Source organism: Anomaloglossus baeobatrachus, chromosome 1 (genome assembly GCF_048569485.1).
Source record: "Anomaloglossus baeobatrachus isolate aAnoBae1 chromosome 1, aAnoBae1.hap1, whole genome shotgun sequence".
Classification (NCBI taxonomy): Eukaryota; Metazoa; Chordata; class Amphibia; order Anura; family Aromobatidae; genus Anomaloglossus; species Anomaloglossus baeobatrachus.
Genome location: NC_134353.1, coordinates 797,982,177 through 798,010,065, shown reverse-complemented (window position 1 = coordinate 798,010,065; position 27,889 = coordinate 797,982,177). Strand labels below are relative to the sequence as shown.

The 27,889-nt window shown below is 47.3% G+C and overlaps 1 protein-coding gene across 2 annotated transcripts in view; it reads right to left on the bottom strand.

Annotated features, from left to right (window-relative positions):
• Positions 1 to 27,889, bottom strand: part of MCC (MCC regulator of Wnt signaling pathway) — a 498,291-nt gene that overhangs the window by 341,595 nt on the left and 128,807 nt on the right. The window contains exon 1 of one of the 2 annotated variants that reach the window (XM_075325007.1): positions 16,971 to 17,227. The exons of the other annotated variant lie outside the window; for it this stretch is intronic. Within the exon in view, the coding sequence (XP_075181122.1) occupies positions 16,971 to 17,030 (60 nt within the window). The 5' untranslated portion in view covers positions 17,031 to 17,227. Of the gene's footprint in view, positions 1 to 16,970; positions 17,228 to 27,889 lie in introns of those variants that run through there. 2 annotated transcript variants of the gene reach the window in all.

Below are 27,889 nucleotides of genomic sequence, written 5' to 3'. Positions count from 1 at the left end.
ACAAGATATATATGTAATCTACTGTATATTACATAGTGTATTACATATTTACAATTTATTACAGTTTTTTGTGTTCTAAAGTTGTATTCCAATAAATATATTTTATGTTCTATCCAAATATCTTGATTATTGTATCATAAAAATTATTAAATGTCTGATGTTCACATACACATATTCATGTACTACAATAAATTTTTCACCTAACTATAAGCAATATATGTAGGAGTCGGAGTCGGAGCCGGAGTCGGAGTCGGAGCCGGAGTCGGAGTCGGTGCAAGAGAATTTGAGGAGTCGGAGTCGGAGTCGGAGTCGAAGGTTTGGCTTACCGACTCCACAGCCCTGGATTTTACAGCTGTGCAACATGCACAGCACTGAGAGAAGAGGATTGAGGCTATGTGCCCACGGGACTCTGTATCTGCGTTTTTTTCTGCATCAAAATCCGCAGCTTTCCCCCGGAATCCGCACCTTTTCATAGGTGCGGATTTGATGCGGATTTTGCGATTTTTTTTTTTAATTCAATTGAATAGGCAAAATCCGCACGAAAATCCACAACAATAATTGACATGCTGCAGATTTTTCCGCACGAAAATCCGCACGATTTCCGCTGCGGAAAAATCCGCAGCGTGGGCACAGCATTTCCCAAATGCCATAGAAATGGCTGGGGAGTAGCTGTGCTGCAGATTTCTGGAAAATCTGCGGCTTTTCCGCGAGAAATCCGCGGCAAAATCTGCGCATTTTCCGCAGCGTGGGCACATAGCCTTAGATTTCTTCTAGCTTGGAAACGATTGTACAGTGACATATACACAATGACAAGAACCCATCAGGAACAATTACTACCTAAAAAAAAAAGAAAAAAAGCTGTTACCCAGAGTAAAGCCATACCGGTAATGCACAAATCCACTGTTAAAGATCTATGCAAATTGACTGCCAGTGTGCGGGTCAAGTCGAAGCACTTCCAGCTCTCCAGCCTTTGATTAACAGATCAGTTCAGTGTCTGTAACCTGCCGGCCCTCTCAAGATCTAGCGCACTAAAATAAAACAGTGATACAGTGGAACTTTGGTTAACAAGAACAATCCGTTCTGGGAGTGTGCTTGTTAACCAAGTTACTCGTTCAGCAAAGTAAGATTTCCCATAGGAAATCATTGCAATGCAGACAATTCCTTCCACAACTTGTTAAATGTCCCATCCTGGTCCCCTATTGTGCCATTCCCCATATGCACAAACACGCACAAACTCACACAAACACACAAGCACGCACGCGCACACATTTGCTCACCTTACCTTCCGTTCCATCGCCGGTCTCCTGGGACTTGCTGTTCGCTAGTACCTGCTGTGTATCGGTTTACCATAACAACAAGGGAGGAACATCCGCTACCAGAGCGCTGACGTCAAAGGCAGGAGCCGCTTGCCTCCGATTGGCCAGCGCACTGCCTTTGAGTAGCGGTGACAGAGGAAATTCCTGCCTCGTCGCTATGGTTGCCTATGCACAGCCTATACCGGCAAACTATAGGACCCAGGAGACCAGCGATGGAACGGAAGGTACACATATTATGCTCACTTTACCTTCCGTTCCATCGCCGGCCTCCTGGATCTTGTAGTTCGCCGCGAGGATTCCTACCTCGTCGCGATGTACCGGGGAACTACAAGAACCATGAGGCCGACGGTGGAATGGAAGGTAAGGTGAGCATAATACTGTGCGTGTGTGTGTGTGTTTGTGTGTGTTTGTGTGTGTTTGTGTGTGTTTGTGTGGACTGCAAGTGCAGCTTAGAGCGCGGTGGATGTACAGAACTGGAAGTGTGTGCGGTGAGTATTTTGCTCGTACAGCAAAGCTTTCTCGTAAACAGAGTTACAAATTTACAGAAAGCTTTGCTCGTTAGGCGAAATTCTTGTTAACTGGGTTACTCGTTAAGCGAGGTTCCACTGTACTGGCAAAAAGCAGCATATGACAGAGGCCGGCCACAGGCATAAGGATCAGGGACGAGAGCTGGAAGAGCTTTCACAGGACCAAAGCACTTGCAGGAAATTTGCTTGGAACTTCAATGATGACTTTTTCAGTAATGGACAGATTTCTACAACAAAGTTATCAACTAATGGCTCATTCACACGAGCTTATAATAAGACTGTGTGCTGGATGTGGAGATATTGGACAGCACACTGACTAATGTAAATCAATAGAACTGCCCAGATGAAAGGGGTTGTATCCCCCAGACTGACCATAGCATGCACGATTTTCTTCCACGTTTCGGATTAGACTTTCAAGCCGATTGGTGTGCAAAAAGCAAAAAGTAAATTTGGATCCACATACAGAACATCATCTTGCATCCGAATTTAAGGATACATTGCCATTATTAACCTATGAAACTGTATTTAATGATGTGCATTTTAAAACGTTGATGTATAAAAGAAAAATAGCAGAGGACATCACCCCAAAATGGATGAACATCATCCAAATTTTCCATACGCTCTCAGATCCTGGCTTTACTCCGGGTTACAGAGCCTATACAGCCAGAGCCATAGCACATCAAAACTGCATCGCATTTTGATGCATTTTTTGCCAGGAGATGCAGTATTGATGCAGGAATATGGTGTATAAATTTCAGCACCATATCTGCATCTCTTGGTAAAAAAACCTGTTTTTCTACCATGAGATGCAGGGCTCCTTGAACTGAATGAGTTCACCGTAGCTGAAGTCATCAAGTTCAATGAGGTCACCTGCGGTCACAAGTGGTGTATAGTGGGAACCTCCAGCTGTGACCGCAGATAAATGAAGTGACGTTGTTACGGCTCACAACTGCGGCTCAGTCAGTCTCTGTCTGAAGCCACAGCGTGTGGTCATGTTTTCCAAACACACGCTGTGACTTCAGTATGTAGCAGAGTCCAGATCACCATGAAAACGCATATGGATTACATCTAGACTGGGTGTTTGGGGTTGATAAATTGAGGAAAGAGGGTGTTTCTTTGTATTTTATTTCAAATAAAGGATTTTTTCACAGTTTATTTGTTTTTACTTACAGTATTAGTAATTGGGGGGTCTCAGATGCCTCCCATTACTAATCTAGGGCTTAGAGGCAGCTGTGAGCCATCATTAACCCCTTATATTACCTCGATTGCTACCGCAACAGGGCAATCACGATGAGCAGGGTAAAGTCTGGGGATTGTCACTTGTAATGGGCGAGACAATTCTGGGTGGCAGCAGGCTGCTATTTTTAGGCTGGGGGCCAATAACCATGGGCCTCCCCAGCCTGAGAATACCAGCCCCCAACTGTCTGCTTTATCATGGCTGGTTTTTAAAATTGGGGAGAAGGGTGGGGGGAACGCACCCCAGTTTTTAAAAATGAATTAAATAATTTAAAAAAAAAAAAAGCAGCAGCATGGGATCCCTCTTATATTGATACACAGCGAAAATAATGGCAAGGCTGGGAGCTGCAATCTATAGCTGTGTGCTTTATCTGCATTGGGTATGACACTATGGGGGGACTCTACACCAACTTATTTATGTTTACACTATAGGTATGCAGACAGCGTGTGTGATTACAACCAATCACAGACACTGTCACACAGGGTGGGGGGGTGCAGTCTGACTGCAACCAATCACAGACAAAAGGGACTGCCGGTGGGCGGGGGAAGCAGTGAATATGTATGAGGGTCAAAGAGCGGACCCAGAAGAAGTGTTACAGCTGCACAGGAGACTCGGTAAGTACAACGGTCCTGCTCCAATCTGCCGAACCAGAATATCTGCAGGTTTGCCCATCTCCATATATCACCCCTGACAAGTTATAGTAGTATTAGTTTCATCAGCTTTATTTATTGTACAATAAAATGTCACACAATTCTCCAACGCCTAAATTTATTCCTACTAGTCTTGAAAATTTGATCTTGTAGTTATTCAATAGGGCTTTTCACTGTTGATTTCCAGTGGATAATAATCTTTCCAGGCCAAGTAATGGACACACTAGTGCCCGCCACACACCCTCCTGAATGTAAGTGCAAGGCCAGAAGGGGGGAGGGGGCGACCAGCCTGCAAATGAAAATCAGAATGGTTGTTTTGCGATTGTTTAACATGAAATCATTTTATTTGAAGCAACAGCTGTTCCCCTAGAAAACTTATTGTTTAAGGAGCTATTTGAAGATTGTCGCAACTTGACCACTCCGTTAAGCCTTACCCTAAGCAAGAATTGGAACAAGTATCCAACACATGGCTAGGACTATTCTCATTAGCACAAGGAAGTACAAGAAGCAATGGGATGAAACTAAAAGGAAGGAGATTCAGATTAGACATTAGGAAAAACTTTCTGACTGTGAGGGCAGTCAGGGAGTGGAACAGGCGACCACGAGAGGTAGTGAGCTCTCCATCAATGGGAATCTTCCAGCAGAAACTGGATATACATATAGCTGGGATGATTCAGGAAAACCTGCACTCGCAGGGGGTTGGCCCTGATGGACAGTGAGGTCCCTTCCAACTCTACTATGCTATGACCCTTTTTTTTATCCTCTGGGAGTATACAGTGAAGATAAGGCTGTGTTCACATCACATTAATGGCTTATCTATGACATATAAATGAAGAGACTATGTTTGACGTATAAATTCGGGTGAAGATGGGAATATTGATGTATATTAGCCAGAAGGAGGCCAAAAGGGCACTCTTCTGATCTGTCCAGTAAATGGAGCAAATTGGGCATTTTGGATGCACTTGGCAGAAGGTGCATGCATCAAAAGTAAGCTCTGTATAGTGCGAATAGAGTCAGAGAGAACATGTGTCGTACAAGCAGTCAGATCTGTGGACAGTATGGTATTGACAAGAGCTGAGCAGACTTAAGGCCCCTTTACACACTGAGACTTTCAGCGATCCCACCAGCGATTCCAACCTGGCCGGGATCGCTACAAAGTCTCTGGTGAGTCTCTGGTGAGCTGTCAAACAGGCAGACCTGGCCAACGACGCAACAGCGATCCGGACCTGCAGAACGATCTAGCTAGTCAAACACTGGAAACGAGTGATGTGTCACAATATCTGTCAATCGCTATTCTCTGTCAGTCGGTCTATATTCTCTCTCTGTCGGTCCGTCACTATCTCTGTCCCTCTCTCACAGTCTGTCGGTCATTTTCCCCTCCTCTCTCATACTCACCGATCCCCGGCGCGGCGCTGCACGGCGTTCACACTGCTGCTGCGACTTTTACTATTTTGAAAAAGCCGGCCGCTCATTAAACAATTTCGTATTCCCTACTTTCCGCGCCCACAGGCGCCTATGATTTGTTGATATAAGAAATGGTTTCTTCAGCTCACCTGCTGCCCGGACTGCTCAGCCTTGCGGGTGCCTGCAATCCTTCGGTCAATCCCAACCGGTAACAGTGAACGTTGAAAGTAAAAAGAGGGCGATCCGGCACAAATCCTCCTTATATTAAAACATCCAAGGCTTTATTAAGACATCATTAAAAACATCGTGAAGACCGAAAATCCACTTAGATGGTAAAAGTCATGATTGTCTTTATTAATAGTCCGAAACGCGTTAAGCTATCATGACTTTTACCATCTAAGTGGATTTTCGGTCTTCACGATGTTTTTAATGATGTCTTAATAAAGCCTTGGATGTTTTAATATAAGGAGGATTTGTGCCGGATCGCCCTCTTTTGCCTATGATTTGTTGCAGTGAGACACGCCCCCACGCTGAGTGACAGGTGTCTCACTGCACCCAATCACAGCAGCCGGTGGGCGGGTCTATACTGTGCAGTGAAATAAATAATTAAAAAAACGGCGTGCGGTCCCCCCCAATTTTAATACCAGCTAGATAAAGCCATACGGCTGAATGCTGGTATTCTCAGGATGGGGAGCCCCACGTTATAGGGAGCCCCCCAGCCTAACAATATCAGTCAGCAGCCGCCCAGAATTGCCGCATACATTAGATGCGACAGTTCTGGGACTGTACCCGGCTCTTCCCGATTTGCCCTGGTGCGTTGGCAAATCGGGGTAATAAGGAGTTATTGGCTGCCCATAGCTGCCAATAAGTCCTAGATTAATCATGTCAGGCGTCTCCCCGAGATACCTTCCATGATTAATCTGTACATTACAGTAAATAAACACACACAACTGAAAAAATCATTTATTAGAAATAAAAAACACAAACACATTCCCTCATCACCAATTTAATCAGCCCCAAAAAGCCCTCCTTGTCCGGCGTAATCCACGGACCTCCAGCGTCGCTTCCAGCTCTGCTACATGCAGGTGACAGGAGCTGCAGAAGACACCGCCGCTCCTGTCACCTCCACGCAGCTAATGAAGGCAATAGCGCGATCAGCTGAGCTGTCACTGAGGTTACCTGGATCCAGCGGTGGATGCAGCGGTGGCCGCGGGTAACCTCAGTGACAGCTCAGCTGATCGCGCTACTCACCTCAGTTGCTGCGTGGAGCTGACCGGAGCGGCGGTGAGTAGCGCGATCAGCTGAGCTGTCACTGAGGTTACCCGCGGCCACCGCTGCATCCAGGTAACCTCAGTGACAGCTCAACCGATCGCGCGGCTGTCTTCACTAGCTGCGTGGAGGTGACAGGAGCGGCGGTGTATTCTCCTGCTCCTGTCACCTGCATGCAGCAGAGCTGGAAGCGACGCTGGAGGTCCGTGGATTACGCCGGACAAGGAGGGCTTTTTGGGGCTGATTAAATTGGTGATGAGGGAATGTGTTTGTGTTTTTTATTTCTAATAAAGGATTGTTCAGTTGTGTGTGTTTATTTACTGTAATGTACAGATTAATCATGGAGATTAATCATGGAAGGTATCTCGGGGAGACGCCTGACATGATTAATCTAGGACTTATTGGCAGCTATGGGCTGCCAATAACTCCTTATTACCCCGATTTGCCAACGCACCAGGGCAAATCGGGAAGAGCCGGGTACAGTCCCAGAACTGTCGCATATAATGTATGCGGCAATTGTGGGCGGCTGCTGACTGATATTGTTAGGCTGGGGGGCTCCCCATAACGTGGAGCTCCCCATCCTGAGAATACCAGCCTTCAGCCGTATGGCTTTATCTGGCTGGTATTAAAATTGGGGGGGACCGCACGCCGTTTTTTTTAATTATTTAATTATTTATTTCACTGCACAGTATAGACCCGCCCACCGGCTGCTGTGATTGGGTGCAGTGAGACACCTGTCACTCAGCGTGGGGGCGTGTCTCACTGCAACCAATCATAGGCGCCTGTGGGCGGGGAAAGTAGGGAATACGAAATTGTTTAATGAGCGGCCGGCTTTTTCAAAACAGGAAAAGCTGCCGCAGCAGTGTGAATGCCGTGCAGCGCCGCGCCGGGGATCGGTGAGTATGAGAGAGGAGGGGAAAATGACCGACAGACTGTGAGAGAGGGACAGAGATAGTGACGGACCGACATAGAGAGAATAGAGACTGAGAGGGAGAGACCGACTGACAGAGAATAGTGATTGACAGATATTGTGACACATCATTCGTTTCCAGTGTTTTAAGTCCCCTTTACACACTGAGACTTTGCTGCACAGCGGGAAACAAAGGCCCAAAGAATGGTCCTGAACGATTTGTAGCGATCACAACTTCACAGCAGGGGCCGGGTCGCTGAGGTGTTTCACACACTGCAATGTCGCTGGGGAGGTCGCTATTACGTCACAAAACCGGTGGCGTTACAGCAATGTCGTTTGAGATGTTGCAGTGTGTAAAGCCACCTTTAGATTAGGTTTGTTGGAAAAGATTCAGTATAAGAGCTCATGCAGACAAGCGTGTGTGTATGTATGTATATATATTGGACATGTGCCATTTGATTTTATATTGGCTAGCACACTGACCCATGTTATTCAAAGTGGCCTAGCAGGAGACCGATCTTTCTCTCGGCTGACTGTTCATCAGAGAGTTGTACATGCAGTGGTGTGGTAAGGTTTACAGAGCAGAATATTGCAGGTACCTGGTGGCTCCTGCACTCGTCCTATGGAGGAGCACACGGAGCTGCACACGGAGCCAGTCATGTCCCCTATTTGTGGAGGTGATGGCCACAGTTTTCATCTGCTCGTCTGAAGCCGAGCTTAGACTAAGGGTGGCTTTACATGCTGCGATATCCGGCCCGATATCGCTAGCATGTGACCCGCCCCCATCGTTTGTGCGCGACGGGCATATCGCTGCCCGTCACACATAAAATCACGCACCCGTGTCACACTACTTACCTGCCCTTTGACATCGCTGTGACCGGCGAACCGCCTCCTTTCTAAGGGGGTGGTCCGTTCGGCGTCACAGCGACGTCACTGAGCGGCCGCCCAATAAAAGCAGAGGGGCGGAGATGAGCGGGAGGAACATCCCACCCACCTCCTTCCTTCCGAATTATGGCCGGCGGCAGGTAAGGAGATGTTCCTCGTTCCCTACGGGGGTCACACACAGCGATGTGCACTGCCGCAGGAACGAGGAACAACAACGGGAAAGCGATAGTATCGATAATTGGGAGCAGACCCCCATGTCAACGAGGAGCGATTTTGGACGTTTTTGCAACGATCCAAAATCGCTCCTTGGAGTCACACACTACGAGAGCGCTACAGCGACCGGATGTGCGTCACAAATTCCGTGACCGCAACGAGTTCGCTGTAGCAAAATCGTAGCGTGTAAAGCCCGTTTAAGTTTACATGAGAATATAAAATAAAACAGTCTGATTTTATGCCAGAAAAAAATGGCTGTTTTTCCATCTGTATTGCACTTGTTTTTATACACCAGCAGAGAATAAAATGTAAAAGACCAAAAATAGTTTCCTATGTTAATGAAGTCAATGTATCCGTAAGGCTATTGTGCGCGCTCTGCACCGCACCGAAAAGGTGCACTTCAGAGCGCAGCTGAAAAGCTGCGTTCTGAAGCGCATGGTGCCGGCGAGAACATGCGCTCTGCCTGCAGCTCCTGCCATAGACAGAGCAGGGGCTGCCGGCAAAGCGCACGGAAGAAGTGACATGTCACTTCTTAGAACGCAGCGATTCGGGCAGCAGACATGTCACTTCTTTTTGCGCAGCGCTTCGGCAGTAGCCGAAGCGCTGCGCTCTAAAACGCCACGTGCGCACGGCCCCTGCACAATCTCCATAGATTGTGCAGGGGACGCAGGACGCATGCAGTTACGCTGCGCTACAAAGCGCAGCGTAACTGCATGAATTACGCACACGTGCGCACATAGCCTAACAGTCACACGCTATCCGGTTTGTGCACCCAGAGACTAGAATGGACAAATCTCATGCAAAATATTGAAGGTGAGTGAATGCTGCTAATTTTTTTTTACTTTCCGCTCGACTATTGGCCCGTGTGTAAAAAACAAACAAAAAATGCGCATCTGAACAGCCCAACTGAATAACATTGGTGTAAGTACTGTCAGTTTTTTTTGCCTAGAAAGCACTTTGGCAATAAATATGGTCATGTGACCTAAGCCTAATTAATTTGCATTGAAATCCCTGGTGTTTTTATGCATACGAGTCCAGTGGGCAGTCCAACTCTGATTGACAGCTATGTCTGCATACACAGTCATAAAGGGAAGACTGTCAATCACAGGATGGGACCGCCCACTGGACTCATACAGACAAACAGTGATTTCTATGAATACAATGCAAGTTTTACTGAAATCTTTCCCAGTAAAATGTATATCAATCTGATCCGCTCCTCCTGCTCTATAACATGCAGCTGCAGATCAGAGACTATTCTCAAATTGACAGGTTTTCTTTCATACCCTTATAAACATAATAAAATTCTAGATTTATCACTAACAACTATGCAATTCATGATATAACGCCCACACCGCAGATTTTGTTTCAGAAATTTCTACAGCGAAATCTGCAGCAAAAATACAAGTTATACCACCCTTAAGGCACAAAATACACCATGGATCGCTCTGTAAATGCTCAGCAAAATCTGTGAACAATTAGCTGCAGAATCCACATGCCAGATGTCGTGGATTTGTCACAGATTTCACGCTTACATTATGTAGAAATGTACATGCTAGATGCTCCACAGATTTACGTGGGTATTCACATTCAGGGGTTTTTATTAAGTGTGTGGGTAAGATGGTAAAATCTTGTGCGCACGCTGCTTTTTTGCTGCAGTTTTGGTGCAGTTTGTGGCTCTAAACTGCATGTCTGACCTTCCCCAGCAAAGTCTATGAAAAATCCAAACAGGCTGTGCGCACATTGCTTCCTTTTTGCCTGCAGTTTTGGTTGCAGGAAAAAAAAGCAGCATGTCACTTCTTTTCTGTGTTTTCTCCCGCGTTTTGCTATTGACAATGTTAAAAAAAACAAAACACAGGGGCCAAAACGCAATGAAAATGCGGAAAAAACTCGTTTATGCATTTTTTTCGGCCAGAGGCTGCGTTTATTCGCTGGAGAAACAAAACTGCAGTGTGTGCACATTGCCTAAAGGGCTATGAATTTTCCACCAGTCAAGATGGAAATTTCAGCAGTGAATCCGCACTGTATGAACAAACCCTTAAAAAAACATTAGGGGCAGTTTGTCAGTCTCTATTCACCTGTTAGCTAGTGTAATTAAATTGCAAAGTTGTTCTTTTGCACAACATTGGCAATTAAAAAATAATAATTAGCAAACAAATGTGGACAATTGTAACACAACACAATTACTTACAATTTGTTTTCACAAACTGTGTAAACAATAGGGGAAATGTACACCAGCCCATAGCCGACAAATCTTCCAAAATTAAAAGTTTTTCTCTATCCATAAGACAGAGGATCACTTACTGAGCCACGTGTGGATGAAGCAGAGGTCGAGCATGGTCTATGTAAGGCTACTTTCACACTTGCGTTGAACGGCATCCGTTGCATTGCGTTGAGTGACGAATGCAACGGATGCGTTGCATATAATGGCACAACGGATGCTACGGATCGTACAAAACAACGGAAAGCTTTTTTTTTTTTTTTTTTTTTTTTTTTTTACAGTTTTACCGGCAGCAGACTATTGTGAACGATCAGCTGATCACCAGGCTGCCGGGCGCTCAGCTGAGTGCTCTCAAAAGGCAGCTGCTGGGCGCTCAGCTGAGAGCTCTCACATGCCAGCGGCCGGGCGCTCAGCTGAGAGCTCTCACATGCCGGCGGCCGGGCGCTCACTTGAGAGCTCTCACATGCCGGCGGCCGGGCACTCACCTGAGAGCTCTCACATGCCGGCGGCCGGGCACTCACCTGAGAGCTCTCACATGCCGGCGGCCGGGCGCTCACCTGAGAGCTCTCACATGCTCGGCGGCCAGCTGAGCGCTCTCACATGCCGGCGGCCGGGCGCTCAGCTGAATGCTCTCATATGCCAGTGGCCAGGCGCTAAGCTGAACGCTCTCACATGCCGGCGGCCGGGCGCTAACTGCTGGAAAAAACTGCGCTCTGTACTCAGATTTCTCTGGCAATTCCATAAACAATGAATGAAGAAGATGATGGCCAACCAACTCTCCATTTAGAGGTTACTCTGTAGACCCCGATTCTCAGGATCATGGAGGCTCATTGCTCAGATCAACCACAATCAATAAGTTATCTCCTTTCCAACACTGGGAAAATAGCTTTTAATTTTGTGAAAACAAACTTTTCCCAGAAGGTTTCCAGACTAGCTTATGGAGAGACCAGTCTAGATAAATTCCCCCAATAATAGGTTTCTATTGGTAATCTAGTCTGGAATTTACAGTACAAATCACAAAAAAGTACACCCCTCAGATTTTTGTAACTAGTTTATTATATCTTTTCATGGGCGAATACTGAAGATATGACAATGATATAATATAGTCAGTATACAAAATATTTAGCAGTGTAAATTTGTTGTGCCCTCTAAATAACTCAACACACAGCAATTAAAGTCTACACCGCTGTCAACAAAAGTGAGTACACCCCCAAGTGGAAATGGCCAAATTGTTCCCAATTAGCCATGACCCTCCCCAGTGTCACGTGACTCAGTGTTACAAGGTCTCAGGTGTGAATGGGGAGCAGGTGTGGTAAATTTGGTGTTATCGCTCTCACACTCATGCTGGTCACTGGAAGGTCAACATGGCGCCTCATGGCAAAGAATTCTCTGATTCAATGATTGTTGCTCTACATAAAGATGGCCTAAGCTATTAAAAGATTCCCAACACCCTGAAACTGAGCTGCAGCACTGTGGCCAAAACCATACAGAGGTTTAACAAGTCAGGTTCCACTCAGATCAGACCTCACCATGCTTGACCAAGGAAGTTGAGTGCACATGATCAGCGTCATATCCAGAGGTTGTATTATCAAAATAGACAACGAGGGCTGCCAGCATTGCTGCAGAGGTTAAAGAGGTGGTGGGTCAGCCTGTCAGTGTTCAGACCATACGCCATACACAATCAAATTGGTTTGCATGGCTGTCATCCTAGCCTCTTCTAAAGATGATGAACAAGAAAGCCTGCAGTCTGCTGAAGATAAACAGACTAAGGACATGGATTACAGAAAAAATGTCCTGTGGTCTGATGAGAAAAAGAAACTTATTTGGTTCAGATGGTGTCAAGTATGTGTGGCGGCAACCAGGTGAGAAGTACAAAGGCAATTGTGTTTGCCTACAGTCAAGCATGGTGGTGATAGTCAGGGTGGATAAAAATCTTGATTTTTTTAAAAAAATCAAAAAAATCAGATTTTTTTGATTTAAATCAGATTTTTTTGATTTAAATCATTTGATTTAAATCAGATTTTTTAATCAAGTTGTACACAAGCAAAACTTTGTCTTTTTGCAAATCTAATTGTTTTACACAAATAAAAATATTAAAACAGTTGATTATGAAACCTAATAATTTTTATTTGCACTATTAAACACTCAGAATTGAACTACAGAGAGTAAGGGTACCTTCACACTTAGCGATGCAGCAGCGATCCGACCAGCGATCTGACCTGGTCAGGATCGCTGCTGCATCGCTACATGGTCGCTGGTGAGCTGTCAAACAGGCAGATCTCACCAGCGACAAGTGAACAGCCCCCAGCCAGCAGCGACGTGCAAGCGACGCTGCGCTTGCACGGAGCCGCCGTCTGGAAGCTGCGGAGACTGGTAACTAAGGTAAACATCGGGTATGGTTACCCGATGTTTACATTAGTTACCAGTGTGAGCAGGGAGCAGGGAGCCGCGCACACTGAGCGCTGGCTCCTTGCTCTCCTAGCTGCTGTACACATCGGGTTAATTAACCCGATGTGTAATGCAGCTACATGTGCAGAGAGCAGGGAGCCGCGCACACTGCTTAGCGCTGGATCCTTGCTCTCCTAGCTGCTGTACACATCGTGTTAATTAACCCGATGTGTACAGCAGCTACATGTGCAGAGAGCCGGAGCCGGCAGCACAGGCAGCGTGAGAGCTGCAGAGGCTGGTAACTAAGGTAAATATCGGGTAACCACCTTGGTTACCCGATGTTTATCTTGGATACAGCTTACCTCAGCTGTCAGACGCCGGCTCCTGCTCCCTGCTCGCTTCATTTGTCGCTCTCTTGCTGTCACACACAGCGATCTGTGTGTCACAGCAGGAGAGCGGCTTTGAAGAAAACGAACCAGGGCTGTGTGTAACGAGCAGCGATCTCGCAGCAGGGGCCAGATCGCTGCTCAGTGTCACACACAGCGAGATCGCTAATGAGGTCACTGCTGCGTCACAAAAAGCGTGACTCAGCAGCGATCTCGGCAGCGAGCTCGCTGTGTGTGAAGCACCCCTAAGTACTTTTTAACAATAGCCTATCTCTAACGTTTGAAGTAAGCAAACATCTTCAGTGAATACATCAGTCCTTTAAGCCTACTGTTTATTTAGGACTTTTAATAGGAAAACCAGTTGTCCTGCTTTAGCAGTTCCTAAGCGGTTAATTGCCAGACTTACCACTAGTACTAGGCTCCTGGTGCATAAGAAGCTGTGGGGGTTCATTGACATTAGTTGTATCACTATCAACATCTTAATTTCCCTTCTGGTTGCAGTTTTCATAATGTGATTTCAAACGGCAAACAAGTCCTTGGATATCCTTTTGACAGTATTTGCACTTTGCTCTTGCACCTTTCTTTCCAAGATCTGCTGCTGGCATCTCAACAAAATGAACCCAAATAGGGTCTCTTTTACGACCTGCTGCCATGGCTCACACAGATCACTTATGAAGTTTGATTGTTACTACAGCCTGAGCCAAGCACTGCTGATGTTACTACAGCCTGAGCCAAGTACTGCTGACTAGCCAACAAGTTTGGGCATGTCAACTGAATGCAGGGAAAAAGAAACTAAACCAAAACTGAAACCAAGCTAGAAGTGTGGAATTAAAGGGGCAGTATGAACAAAATGTGGAGGCTATTAATAGTTTATACAATTAAGACATGCTGCTTTTAAACACCTACCTATTGCCATATAGTAAAACAAAAAAGATTTTTACTTACTTTGGGGTCCCCCCCTCACCCTGGCGCTAGATCGTTGCCCCTAGTTTCGTCCGTGTAACTATGGGCGCACATGCACACTGCTCTCACTTCTCATTTTAATCGTGATTTATATTAAAAAAAAACCTTTTGATTTAAATCAGTGATTTAAATCATGATTAAAATCATGATTTAAATCGATCCGATTTAAATAGAAAACAATCTTTTGATTTAAATCGTGATTTAAATCATGATTTAAATCGGCGTGATTTAAATAGTGTGTCATGGTTTGGGGCTGAAGAAGTGCAGTCAGCTGTGGGAACTGCAGTTCATTGAGGGAACAATGAATGCCAACATGTACTGGAACATACTAAAGCAGAGCATGATCCCTTCCCTCCCGAAACTTGGCCGCAAGGCAGTATTCCAACATAACGATGACCCCCAAACACACCTCTAAGAGGACCATTGCCTTGCTAAAGAAACTGATGGTAAAGATGCTGGACTGGCCAAGCATGTCTCCAGACCTAAACCCTATTAAGCATTTGTGGGGAATCATCACATGGAAGGTGGAGGAGCGCAATTTCTCCAACATCCACCAGCTCCATGATGTCGTCATGGAGGATGGAAGAGGATTCCAGTGGCTCCTGTGAAGCTCTAGTGACCTCCATGCCCAAGAGAGTTAAGGCAGTGCTTGAAAATAATGGTGGTCACACAAAATATTGACACGTTTGGCACAAATTGACCATTTTCACTTAGGGGTGTACTTAGTCGTGTGTTGCCCGTGGTTTAAACATGAATGGCTGTGTTAAGTTATTTAGAGGACACCAAATTTTCCCTGGTATACGAGCTGTACACTGACTTTACATTGTATCAAAGAGTCATCTTCAGTGTTGTCCCATGAAACGATATAACATTTACAAAAATGTGAGGGGTGTACTCTCTTTTGTGATCTACTGCATGTGTTTTATGTCTGCTATGCAGTTTTAAAGCATTCTGAGTGTCAGTCTCATGGCTGAACAAAGGCTGCCCACTACATTACTATTGTTCTGGAAGTTAAAGTGGGGACAACATCAAAAATCTTTATGGTCACGTGTCTGTCGGCGGTATTGTGTGACATTGTGCAATAGTGGAGAACCCCTCTAACACCCACCAGTTACACAGCCTGCAAACCCCAGAACGATACCAGTATCAGAAAATATAAATCCTATTGACATTACGGCACTCATAAGATAATTGGCTGCCATAGCCTCACAAATCCATCAGCAAAATGCAGGTCATTTACAGATCATGTAAAAAAATAAAATGCACCTGGGGCAGCTATGGGGCGACTTACTATATACATGGAGCAGCATTTACAGACAAAGCTAATAAACAGCGGAGGAAGTCCTTTACAATAGGTGCTGTATCACTGATCAGCCATACAAGCCGGCACATCTGGTACAATGGCCCCGAAGAGACCACCACTATGACGGCCGATGACTAGAGGACTGCTCTGCTGGGGAAACACTGGGAATGACAGAAGGACAATGTGTGACATGACCGCACAGTTCTGAGCATAGATCTAAAAAAATATTCTACCAGCTTCATTTTTAATACAAGGAAATGGAAAATGTTATGATTAATAGGACTACACCTTTAGTATTATACATCGAGTATGGGCGATCGGGACAACACGGGGGGCACAGAAATCTGCAATCAAGAAATTCTGTATTCCTCCTCCCAATAGGGCACAGGATTAAGGTTACTGCGGGGTCCCTAAAGTTCAATGCCAGGCAATCACTGAAGGACTCCTCACAATTAGCGCCCCCATATACAGTCACTGATGTATGGAAGCAGCACTTTCTCCATGACCTTGAGCAGATGATGACTCTTGTGAACCAAGTGTCAGAGGACCAGCAAGATTACTACCAGATCTACAAACAAGTGGGGATTGCAGCCAGTGCCCCGCCATGGCACACCTGACAGCGCCTCATGTATGGCACGTGACAAGGTTATCCTGCCATTAGTGTAAGGATCAGAGCCCTGATATAATGAGCAGCGCTCCCCGCTGTCAGAGGAGACATAATGACAAGACGACAAGGCCCTGAATTATTCCACATCTTCTAGGAACTTTACAGGAGAAACAATTAATCCGCACTTCTACTAATGAAGTCACCAGCTACACATATACGGGGAGTGGAGAATCCGCACATGTCCAGTATGGGAGCGGAGGGGTCACTGGGGGCTACGGGACCCCTGGGTGCATTGTGCACGTCACCTCCAGGGTCTCCAGTCATTCAATGTCACATCCAAGTGTAACACCTGGTGAAGAGGAAGGGATCAGAGAACAACCCACAAGATGCCTCTACACAGAAACTTCCCCAAGACATCAGCCCCCTCTGCCCACAGAGATAGCCCCATCCTAAGGGGAGTTACTGGACAGCCCGGGGCAGGGGAGGCATTTTGGAACAATGAAAGGGTCTGAGCTGATCTTGGGGGTCTCAGGGTACCTGGAGAATAACCTTTAGTGAGTGCCCCCGGGGACATGCACCTGAGACCCCAGAGGTCTCTACATAGGATGATTCCTGGGGACACTGCACAGACACAGCTCAGAGTGATGGAGCCCGGGGCCATCAGCTCCGCACAATGCACACAAGCAGCACTCACCTCACTGCCACCGTCCACCTCGCAGCCGTCCCCATAGGTGAGCCCCGCTCCGGCGCTCATGGCTGCGCACAGACTTCCTGCCTGTATGGAGAGCAGCAGCACGAGCCGCGCATCCCCGGCCCCGCACAACTTCTGCTGCCGGCCGCACACATCAGCCCGCACTCAGCACACGGCGGCCGGCGCCATGCGGGAGAGCAGCGGCCACAGGACGGAAACTTTCACATAGCGGACACAGGAGAGGCGGCCGTCTGCCCGCGGCACCGAGGAGCGAGGGGCGGTGCTGGGACAGGGGAGGAGGAGGAGGGGGCTGCACACTGTCAGGTCAGGTCCTCCGCCAAATCCTGGCCACTCTACACTCACACATGCTTGTAGTTACTCCCATCATCATCATCTCCTCTATATACTCCCATCATCATCTCTATATACAATCATCATCTCCTCTATATACTCCCATCATCATCTCCTCTATATACTCCCATCATCATCTCCTCTATATACTCCCATCATCATCTCCTCTATATACTCCCATCATCATCTCCCCGATATACTGCAATTATCATCATCTCTATATACTATCATCATCTCCTCTATATACTCCCATCATCATCATCTCTATATACTATCATCTCCTCTATATACTCCCATTATCATCTCCTCTATATACTCCCATCATCATCTCTATATACTATCATCTCCTCTATATACTCCCATCATCATCATCTCTATATACTATCATCATCTCCTCTATATACTCCCATCATCATCATCTCTATATACTATCATCATCATCATCTCCTCTATATACTCCCATCATCATCTCTATATACTATCATCATCTCCTCTATATACTCCCATTATCATCTCTATATACTATCATCATCTCCTCTATATACTCCCATCATCATCATCTCTATATACTATCATCATCATCATCTCCTCTATATACTCCCATCATCATCTCTATATACTATCATCATCTCCTCTATATACTCCCATTATCATCTCTATATACTATCATCATCTCCTCTATATACTCCCATCATCATCTCTATATACTATCATCATCTCCTCTATATACTCCCATCATCATCTCCTCTATATACTCCCATTATCATCTCTATATACTATCATCATCTCCTCTATATACTCCCATTATCATCTCTATATACTATCATCATCTCCTCTATATACTCCCATCATCATCTCTATATACTATCATCATCTCCTCTATATACTCCCATCATCATCTCCTCTATATACTCCCATTATCATCATCATATATCATGCAATCATCCTCTTCATCTCCCCTATATACTCCCATCATCATCTCCATCATCATCATCTCCTCTATATACTCCCATCATCATATCTATATACGATCATCATCTCCTCTATATACTCCCATCATCATCATCTCCTCTATGTACTCCCATCATCTCCATCATCACCATCTCTTCTATATACTCCAATCATCATCTCTATATACTATCATCTCCATCATCTCCTCTATATACTCCCATCATCTCCATCATCATCATCTCCTCTATATACTCTCATCATCTCTATATACCATCATCATAGTCATCATCATCATCTCTTCTACATACTCCCATCATCTCTATATACTATCATCTCCCCAATATACTGCAATCATCATCTCCCCAATATACTGCAATCATCATCTCCCCAATATACTGCAATCATCATCATCTTCCCTACATACTGCCATCATCTCCCCAAATATTGCAATCATCTCCCCGATATACTGCAATCATCTCCCCTATATAATGCAATTATCATCATCTCTCCTATATTCTTCCATCATCACCATCTCCCCTATATACTCCTATCATCACCATCTCTCCTATATACTCCCATCATCACCATCTCCCCTATATACTCCAATCACCTACTCCCCACCTACTGTCTCCTCCCCAAAATCCTTTAGGATGTAAGCCCGCAAGGGCAGGGCCCTCTTCCCCCTGTGCTAGTCTGTCTATTGTAACGTGTACATGTATTCTGTATGTAACCCCCTCATGTACAGCACCATGGAATCAATGGTGCTCTATAAATAAACAATAATAAATAATAAATAAATCATCACCATCTCCCCATATACTCCCATCATCACCATCTCCCCTATATTCTTCCATCATCACCATCTCCCCTATATACTCCCATCATCACCATCTCCCCTATATACTCCCATCATCACCATCTCCCCTATATACTCCCATCATCACCATCTCCCCTATATACTTCCATCATCACCATCTCCCCTATATACTCCAATCATCACCATCTCCCCTATATACTCCCATCATCACCATCTCTCCTATATTCTTCCATCATCACCATCTCCCCTATATACTCCCATCATCACCATCTCCCCTATATACTTCCATCATCACCATCTCCCCTATATACTCCAATCATCACCATCTCCCCATATACTCCCATCATCACCATCTCCCCTATATTCTTCCATCATCACCATCTCCCCTATATACTCCCATCATCACCATCTCCCCTATATACTCCCATCATCACCATCTCCCCTATATACTCCCATCATCACCATCTCCCCTATATACTCCCATCATCACCATCTCCCCTATATACTTCCATCATCACCATCTCCCCTATATACTCCAATCATCACCATCTCCCCTATATACTCCCATCATCACCATCTCTCCTATATTCTTCCATCATCACCATCTCCCCTATATACTCCCATCATCACCATCTCCCCTATATACTTCCATCATCACCATCTCCCCTATATACTCCAATCATCACCATCTCCCCATATACTCCCATCATCACCATCTCCCCTATATTCTTCCATCATCACCATCTCCCCTATATACTCCCATCATCACCATCTCCCCTATATACTTCCATCATCACCATCTCCCCTATATACTCCAATCATCACCATCTCCCCTATATACTCCCATCATCACCATCTCTCCTATATTCTTCCATCATCACCATCTCCCCTATATACTCCCATCATCACCATCTCCCCTATATACTTCCATCATCACCATCTCCCCTATATACTCCAATCATCACCATCTCCCCATATACTCCCATCATCACCATCTCCCCTATATTCTTCCATCATCACCATCTCCCCTATATACTCCCATCATCACCATCTCCTCTATATACTCCCATCATCACCATCTCCCCTATATACTCCCATCATCACCATCTCCCCTATATACTCCCATCATCACCATCTCCCCATATACTCCCATCATCACCATCTCCCCTATATTCTTCCATCATCACCATCTCCCCTATATACTCCCATCATCACCATCTCCCCTATATACTCCCATCATCACCATCTCCCCTATATACTCCCATCATCACCATCTCCCCTATATACTCCCATCATCACCATCTCCCCATATACTCCCATCATCACCATCTCCCCTATATTCTTCCATCATCACCATCTCCCCTATATACTCCCATCATCACCATCTCCCCTATATACTCCAATCATCACCATCTCCCCATATACTCCCATCATCACCATCTCCCCTATATTCTTCCATCATCACCATCTCCCCTATATACTCCCATCATCACCATCTCCTCTATATACTCCCATCATCACCATCTCCCCTATATACTCCCATCATCACCATCTCCCCTATATACTCCCATCATCACCATCTCCCCATATACTCCCATCATCACCATCTCCCCTATATTCTTCCATCATCACCATCTCCCCTATATACTCCCATCATCACCATCTCCCCTATATACTCCCATCATCACCATCTCCCCTATATACTCCCATCATCACCATCTCCCCTATATACTCCCATCATCACCATCTCCCCTATATACTCCCATCATCACCATCTCCCCTATATACTCCCATCATCACCATCTCCCCTATATACTTCCATCATCACCATCTCCCCTATATACTCCAATCATCACCATCTCCCCATATACTCCCATCATCACCATCTCCCCTATATACTCCCATCATCACCATCTCCCCTATATTCTTCCATCATCACCATCTCCCCTATATACTCCCATCATCACCATCTCCCCTATATACTCCCATCATATCATATATATACTCCCATCATCACCTACCTTCCCCCGGTTACTCATCACAGCCAGTGTCTGTTGGATACGGCTTCCTACATTCCCTATCAATCTATGATGAGAATGTACATCTTCGGTCACTCAGGAGTTAAAATGGACCTGTCACTTGCCATAAATATGTCTTTTTTTAAACTGTGTAAATGAGGCTGTTCCCCTGAATCTAATTTTTGTTTCCATCCCTGAGATATGACCCCCTCTTCCCTGTACACACATCTAATCTCATCAACTAGCTGTGGTCCTGAAGAAGATGCCCATGGAGAAGAGCTGTGGATCACGCCCATTTGGCTAAATATATATACGTTATACACAGGGAAGGAGGAGGGCATACCAGGAACAAAAGAAAAAACACCATATTAAGTAAGGTTTTTTCATTTCACCAGCGGTTAGGGATCAGTAATGCATGTTCCTCATGTGTAGTGAAATACTCATGGCTCGCTGCCTTCTCCCATTTCCAGCGCTGTACCACTGCCTCTGTACCATCTTGTGACCACTGTTCTTTCTTGCCAGATATCACTGCCAACAGTTACTTCCTCTCTTAATGTAAGTGTATGAGAGCCTCATTTTGTGTCCCATAGACTTTCGCTGAGAAAGTGACTTCTGGTTACACAACACACTCTGGAGTGGGCCGGCACGTCACAACTGCGGCCACATGGTCCAAGAGAGGAGCGGTGATGGAAACAGCAGGAAAGTGTGACCAGTAACCATTCTACTACACAGACGGAACATGCATTACCAATACCTAACTAGTGGTGGGTACTATATGGAGACCAGCGGGATGTATACCAGGTAATAAAGTACATAGGACTACCAGTGACCGGTCCTCTACATGCTTGTTCCCCTCCTATTTCTACAGCCAGTAACAGACAGCGCAACACAAATGCTATAGATTACTGAAAATCCATCATTGTAGCTGCAGTACACATCGGGTAATTAACCTGATGTGTGCTGTAACTAGGAGAGCAGGGAGCCAGCGCTCAGTGTGCGCTGCTCCCTGTTCTCTGCACGTGTAGCTCCGTGCACTGGTAACCAAGGTAAATATCGGGTTGGTTACCCGATATTTACCTTAGTTACCAAGCGCAGCATCTTCCACGCGGCGCTGGGGGCTGGTCACTGGTTGCTGGTGACAGCTCACCAGCAACTCGTGTAGCGACGCTCCAGCGATCCCTGCCAGGTCAGGTTGCTGGTGGGATCGCTGGAGTGTCGCAGTGTGACATCTCACCAGCAACCTCCTAGCAACTTACCAGCGATCCCTATCGTTGTTGGGATCGCTGGTAAGTTGCTTAGTGTGACTGGACCTTAAGGCCCCGTCACACTAAGCAACATCGCTAGCAACATCGCTGCTAACGAACAACTTTTGTGACGTTGCTAGCGATGTTGCTGTGTGTGACATCCAGCAACAACCTGGCCCCTGCTGTGAGGTCGTTGGTTGTTGCTGAATGTCCTGGGCCATTTAGTTGTTGCTCTCCCGCTGTGAAGCACAGATCGCTGTGTGTGACAGCGAGACAGCAACAACTAAATGTGCAGGCAGCAGGAGCCGGCTTCTGCGGAGGCTGGTAACCAATGTAAACATCGGGTAACCAAGAAGCCCTGTCCTTGGTTACCCGATATTTACCTTTGTTACCAGCCTCCGCCGCTCTCACTGTCAGTGCCGGCTCCTGCTCCGTGCACATGTAGCTGCAGGACACATCGGGTTAATTAACCCGATGTGTGCTGTAGCTAGGAGAGCAGGAGCCGGGACTAAGCATTGTGCGCTGCTCCCTGCTCTGTGCACATTTAGCTGCAGCACACATCAGGTAATTAACCCGATGTGTGCTGTAACTAGGAGAGCAAGGAGCCAGCGCTAAGCGGTGTGCGCTGCTCCCTGCTCTGTGCACATTTAGCTGCAGCACACATCGGGTAATTAACCTGATGTGTGCTGTAACTAGGAGAGCAAGGAGCCAGCGCTAAGCGGTGTGCGCTGCTCCCTGCTCTGTGCAGCTGCACCCTGTACTCTATACCCTATATATGTACCCTGTGCAGCTGCACCCGGTGTGCGCTGCTCCCTGCTCTGTGCACATGTAGCTGCAGGACAGCCTCCTGCTCTCCTAGTTACAGCACACATCGGGTTAATTACCCGATGTGTGCTGCAGCTAAATGTGCACAGAGCAGGGAGCAGCGCACAATGCTTAGCGCTGGCTCCCTGCTCTCCTAGTTACAGCACACATCGGGTTAATTAACCGATGTGTGCTGCAGCTAAATGTGCACAGAGCAGGAGCCGTCACGGTCAGTGAGAGCGGCAGAGGCTGGTAACAAAGGTAAATATCGGGTAACCAAGGACAGGGCTTCTTGGTTACCCGATGTTTACATTGGTTACCAGCCTCCGCAGAAGCCGGCTCCTGCTGCCTGCACATTTAGTTGTTGCTGTCTCGCTGTCACACACAGCGATCTGTGCTTCACAGCGGGACAGCAACAACTAAAAAATGGCCCAGGACATTCAGCAACAACCAACGACCTCACAGCAGGGGCCAGGTTGTTGCTGGATGTCACACACAGCAACATCGCTAGCAACGTCACAAAAGTTGTTCGTTAGCAGCGATGTTGCTTAGTGTGACGGGGCCTTTATTTTTCACTGTAACAGATAAACTGTTAAGAGTCAACGGCTAAAAAAAAGTTCAGACAATGAATCAGATAAACATAGATGAAACTAGGATAGAGCTCAGAAGTACAAAGTCTGCCTAGTTTTATCGGTTTCACGGATCCCCATAGGCAGGGCTGTATTTTGCCTTCGTGCTGCCCTAGGCACTTTAAGTGGTCGCGCCCCTTACACTATGAGTTTTCGCACACGACATCTGTTTGAGGCAGATCTACTCTGTAAAACACTTGAAAAAGTATCAATGAGAAACGAAGGGCACTAACCCCCCCCCAATGGGGATCACCACAGGCACATCAAAACATAGCATGAGTATAAAATATTCCCACCACACCGTCCCCACTTATATACTGTGACTGTGACACTGCCCCTAATAAACTACACACTGCCCTCCCTTATAAATTATACCCACCACACCTTCCTCAATTATGAAATATGATCTGCACATTGACCTCACATCATGCTGCCCCCTCCTCACAATGTCCCATGCATGCTGCCCCCTCCTCCCAATGCCCCATGCATGCTGCCCCCTCCTCCCAATGTCCCATGCATGCTGCTCCCTCCTCACAATGTCCCATGCATGCTGCCCCCTCCTCACAGTGTCCCATGCATGCTGCCCCCTCCTCACAATGTCCCATGCATGCTGCCCCTCTCCATGAGCTCCTAATGCTGCCTTCCTCTTTTCCATAATGACACCTCCATGCTGCCCCATTCATCATACTAAGACCACCACACTAACGCTTATGCTGACACCCCCCCCCCCACACACACACACACACACTACCCCACCCTTGATATTGACTCCCCTACATTGCTCCACTCCATACTGAGCCCACACATGCTGCCCCTTCTCCATAATGAGCTCCCAATGCTGCCCCCTCTCATTCTGAGTCCTTACACTCCCCCCATCGATTTTGTCATTGCACTATCCCTCAACCCTTGTCCTCTGTCTCTAGCATTGGCCCCTCTCTCCCATTCCCCCAGCAGCAGCCTCTCTCCCCCGCCTTCAGCAGCAGCCTCTCCCCCAGCATCAGTCTCTCTTCCCCAGCCTCCCCAGCATCAACCTCTCTCCCCCCAGCGTCCCCCAGCATCAGCCTCTCTCCCCCCAGCCTCCCCCAGCATCAGCCTCTCTGCCCCCAGCCTCCCCCAGCATCAGCCTCTTTACTCCCAGCCTCCCCCAGCATCAGCCTCTCTCCTCCCAGCCTCCCCCAGTATCAGCCTCTCTCCTCCCAGCCTCTCCCAGCATCAGCCTCCCCCAGCATCAGCCTCTCTCCTCCCAGCCTCCCCCAGTTTCAGCCTCTCTCCCCCAGCTTTCCCCAGCATCAGCCTCTCTCCCCCAGCTTCCCCCAGCATCAGCCTCTCTGCCCCCAGCATCAGCCTCTCTTCTCCCAGCCTCCCCCAGCATCGGCCTCCCTCCTCCCAGCCTCCCCCAGCATCAGCCTCTTTCCTCCCAGCCTCCCCCAGCATCAGCCTCTTTCCTCCCAGCCTCCCCCAGCATCAGCCTCTCTCCTCCCAGCCTCCCCCAGCATCAGCCTCTCTCCTCCCAGCCTCCCCCAGCATCAGCCTCTCTCCTCCCAGCCTCCCCCAGCATCAGCCTCTTTCCTCCCAGCCTCCCCCAGCATCAGCCTCTTTCCTCCCAGCCTCCCCCAGCATCAGCCTCTCTCCTCCCAGCCTCCCCCAGCATCAGCCTCCCTCCTCCCAGCCTCCCCGAGCATCAGCCTCTCTCCTCCCAGCCTCCCCCAGCATCAGCCTCTCTCCTCCCAGCCTCCCCCAGCATCAGCCTCTTTCCTCCCAGCCTCCCCCAGCATCAGCCTCTTTCCTCCCAGCCTCCCCCAGCATCAGCCTCTCTCCTCCCAGCCTCCCCCAGCATCAGCCTCCCTCCTCCCAGCCTCCCCGAGCATCAGCCTCTCTCCTCCCAGCCTCCCCCAGCATCAGCCTCTTTACTCCCAGCCTCCCCCAGCATCAGCCTCTTTCCTCCCAGCCTCCCCCAGCATCAGCCTCTCTCCTCCCAGCATCAGCCTCCCCCAGCATCAGCCTCCCCCAGCATCAGCCTCCCGCCTCCCAGCCTCCCCCAGCATCAGCCTCCCTCGTCCCAGCCTCCCCCAGCATCAGCCTCCCCCCTCCCAGCCTCCCCCAGCATCAGCCTCCCTCCTCCCAGCCTCCCCCAGCATCAGCCTCCCTCCTCCCAGCCTCCCCCAGCATCAGCCTCCCCCAGCATCAGCCTCTCTCCTCCCAGCCTCCCCCAGCATCAGCCTCAGCCTCCCTCCTCCCAGCCTCCCCCAGCGTCAGCCTCCCCCAGCATCAGCCTCCCCCCTCCTAGCCTCCCCCCAGCATCAGCCTCCCCCTCCCAGCCTCCCCCAGCATCAGCCTCCCCCAGCATCAGACTCTCTCCTCCCAGCCTCCCCCAGCATCAGCTTCTCTTCCCCCAAGTCTCCCCCAATATCAGCCTCTCTCCCCCCCACCACATGCGCAGATCTCCAGTCTGCATTAGAGAGACCCCCACGCTCCTTATGAATCTTCAGCTCTGCGAGCACTTACCTGCTCCAGGGCCCGCTGTTATCTTCCTGGCTCACGTGAGTATCCTCTTCTGACACCGGCTTCCATCGCGGCGTCCTGCTGTGAGCTCTGCATGTGAAATCCACATAGCATTGGACGCAGCACAGAGGAAGGAGCTGATTGGCGCGCCTGTGACCCCGGAAGTGCAGGCGCCGGCAGTTCCGTGGTCAATCAGCTCTCTGTGCCCGGCCGCCGCAGTTTGTCTGCATTCGCGTCTTAATTGATGCGGATACAAATAAATGGAGGTGCGCCTCTCCCCCTCCCCCCTCCAATACAGCGTATTTAATGGATATGTAAAAAAAAAAAATTTTTTTTTTTACTGCTAGAAGGTGCCGCCCCCCCCCCCCCCCCCGCATCCTGCCGCCCCAGGCACGCGACCACGGGTGCCTAATGGTAAATACGGCCCTGCCGATAGACTTCCCAATGTGGGGGGGTCTGATCTATAAAATGGATGAGAACAGGATCCAAGTCTCATGCGTTGGGAGACACCGAGCACTTTTTTAAACGGATGTGTGTATGGCCCAATTAAACTCTACGGGAGAGTGTATTGACAGAGAAAAACCAGACAGAACAGGATGTGTGATCTAGGTGTAGCTTAACAGCCAATCGGGAGTGGTTGTAACTCAGTCTTTTTCTGAGCTCCTTTCATCTGATCTATGACCACCAAGCACATTAGAGTTCACCATACAGAGAACCAAGGGGCCCGTGAAAGCCAAAGAGTACAACATTGTCAGTCAAACCAAAAATGAACTTTAGGGTACCATTCACACTAGTGTATTACAAAAAAAAAGAGATCAGATTTTCATCCAGAAAAGTAGAATGATTTTTTTTCTTGCTGGTCATCTTTGTGCTGTGTGCAATCCATTTTTTTTTCTCAGCAGCTATTACTCTCTTAAAAACATTCAAGGAACATTTACAATGCTATTACAGTATATTTAAAAATACAGGCAGATTTATAAAAATATACGAAAGATGTTATAAAAGGGGCGAAAACAATATAGCATATGCAGTTACATAAAATAAAAAGGATAAACAAAAGAAAATGACTACACAAGGGTCAATGAAATGGCTCAGCTATATGGAGGGAGATACTCCATAAGAAAAATGTGGAACAATCCTACATCGTAATGTGTCCTTCTGATATTGAACAAACCCAAAATGTGGTGTGTACAGCTTATTAACACCAGTCACTTCCCCTCTGGTGACCTCATATGGAGGCTGCTTGTGGGATGTGTTCCAGTTCCCAGAAAATTATGATCTTACAGCTTCTGGGATCTCTGCTCCTGAAGTTCCCAGTTGGGAGATATTACCTTCATCTTTCCTATCATGATTTTATGTACTCATATATAGGAAACATGACATGGCTAGTGTCATCTTTCTGATATCCATTAGGCTGGGCCCTTGCCATTGTCCAGTTAAGCTAAGTGGTGTTTTATGTTCGCCACTTCGTTATGGATTAAAAAATATAGCTTTCCCGTCTTTTACATCAACACTGTTCATAAAATCTCAATTCATAGTTTCTATGAGATAGAACAAAGGGATTCCAATTTCTCTAGTCTTCTGTCCAGTGGTTCTTATCTGTACC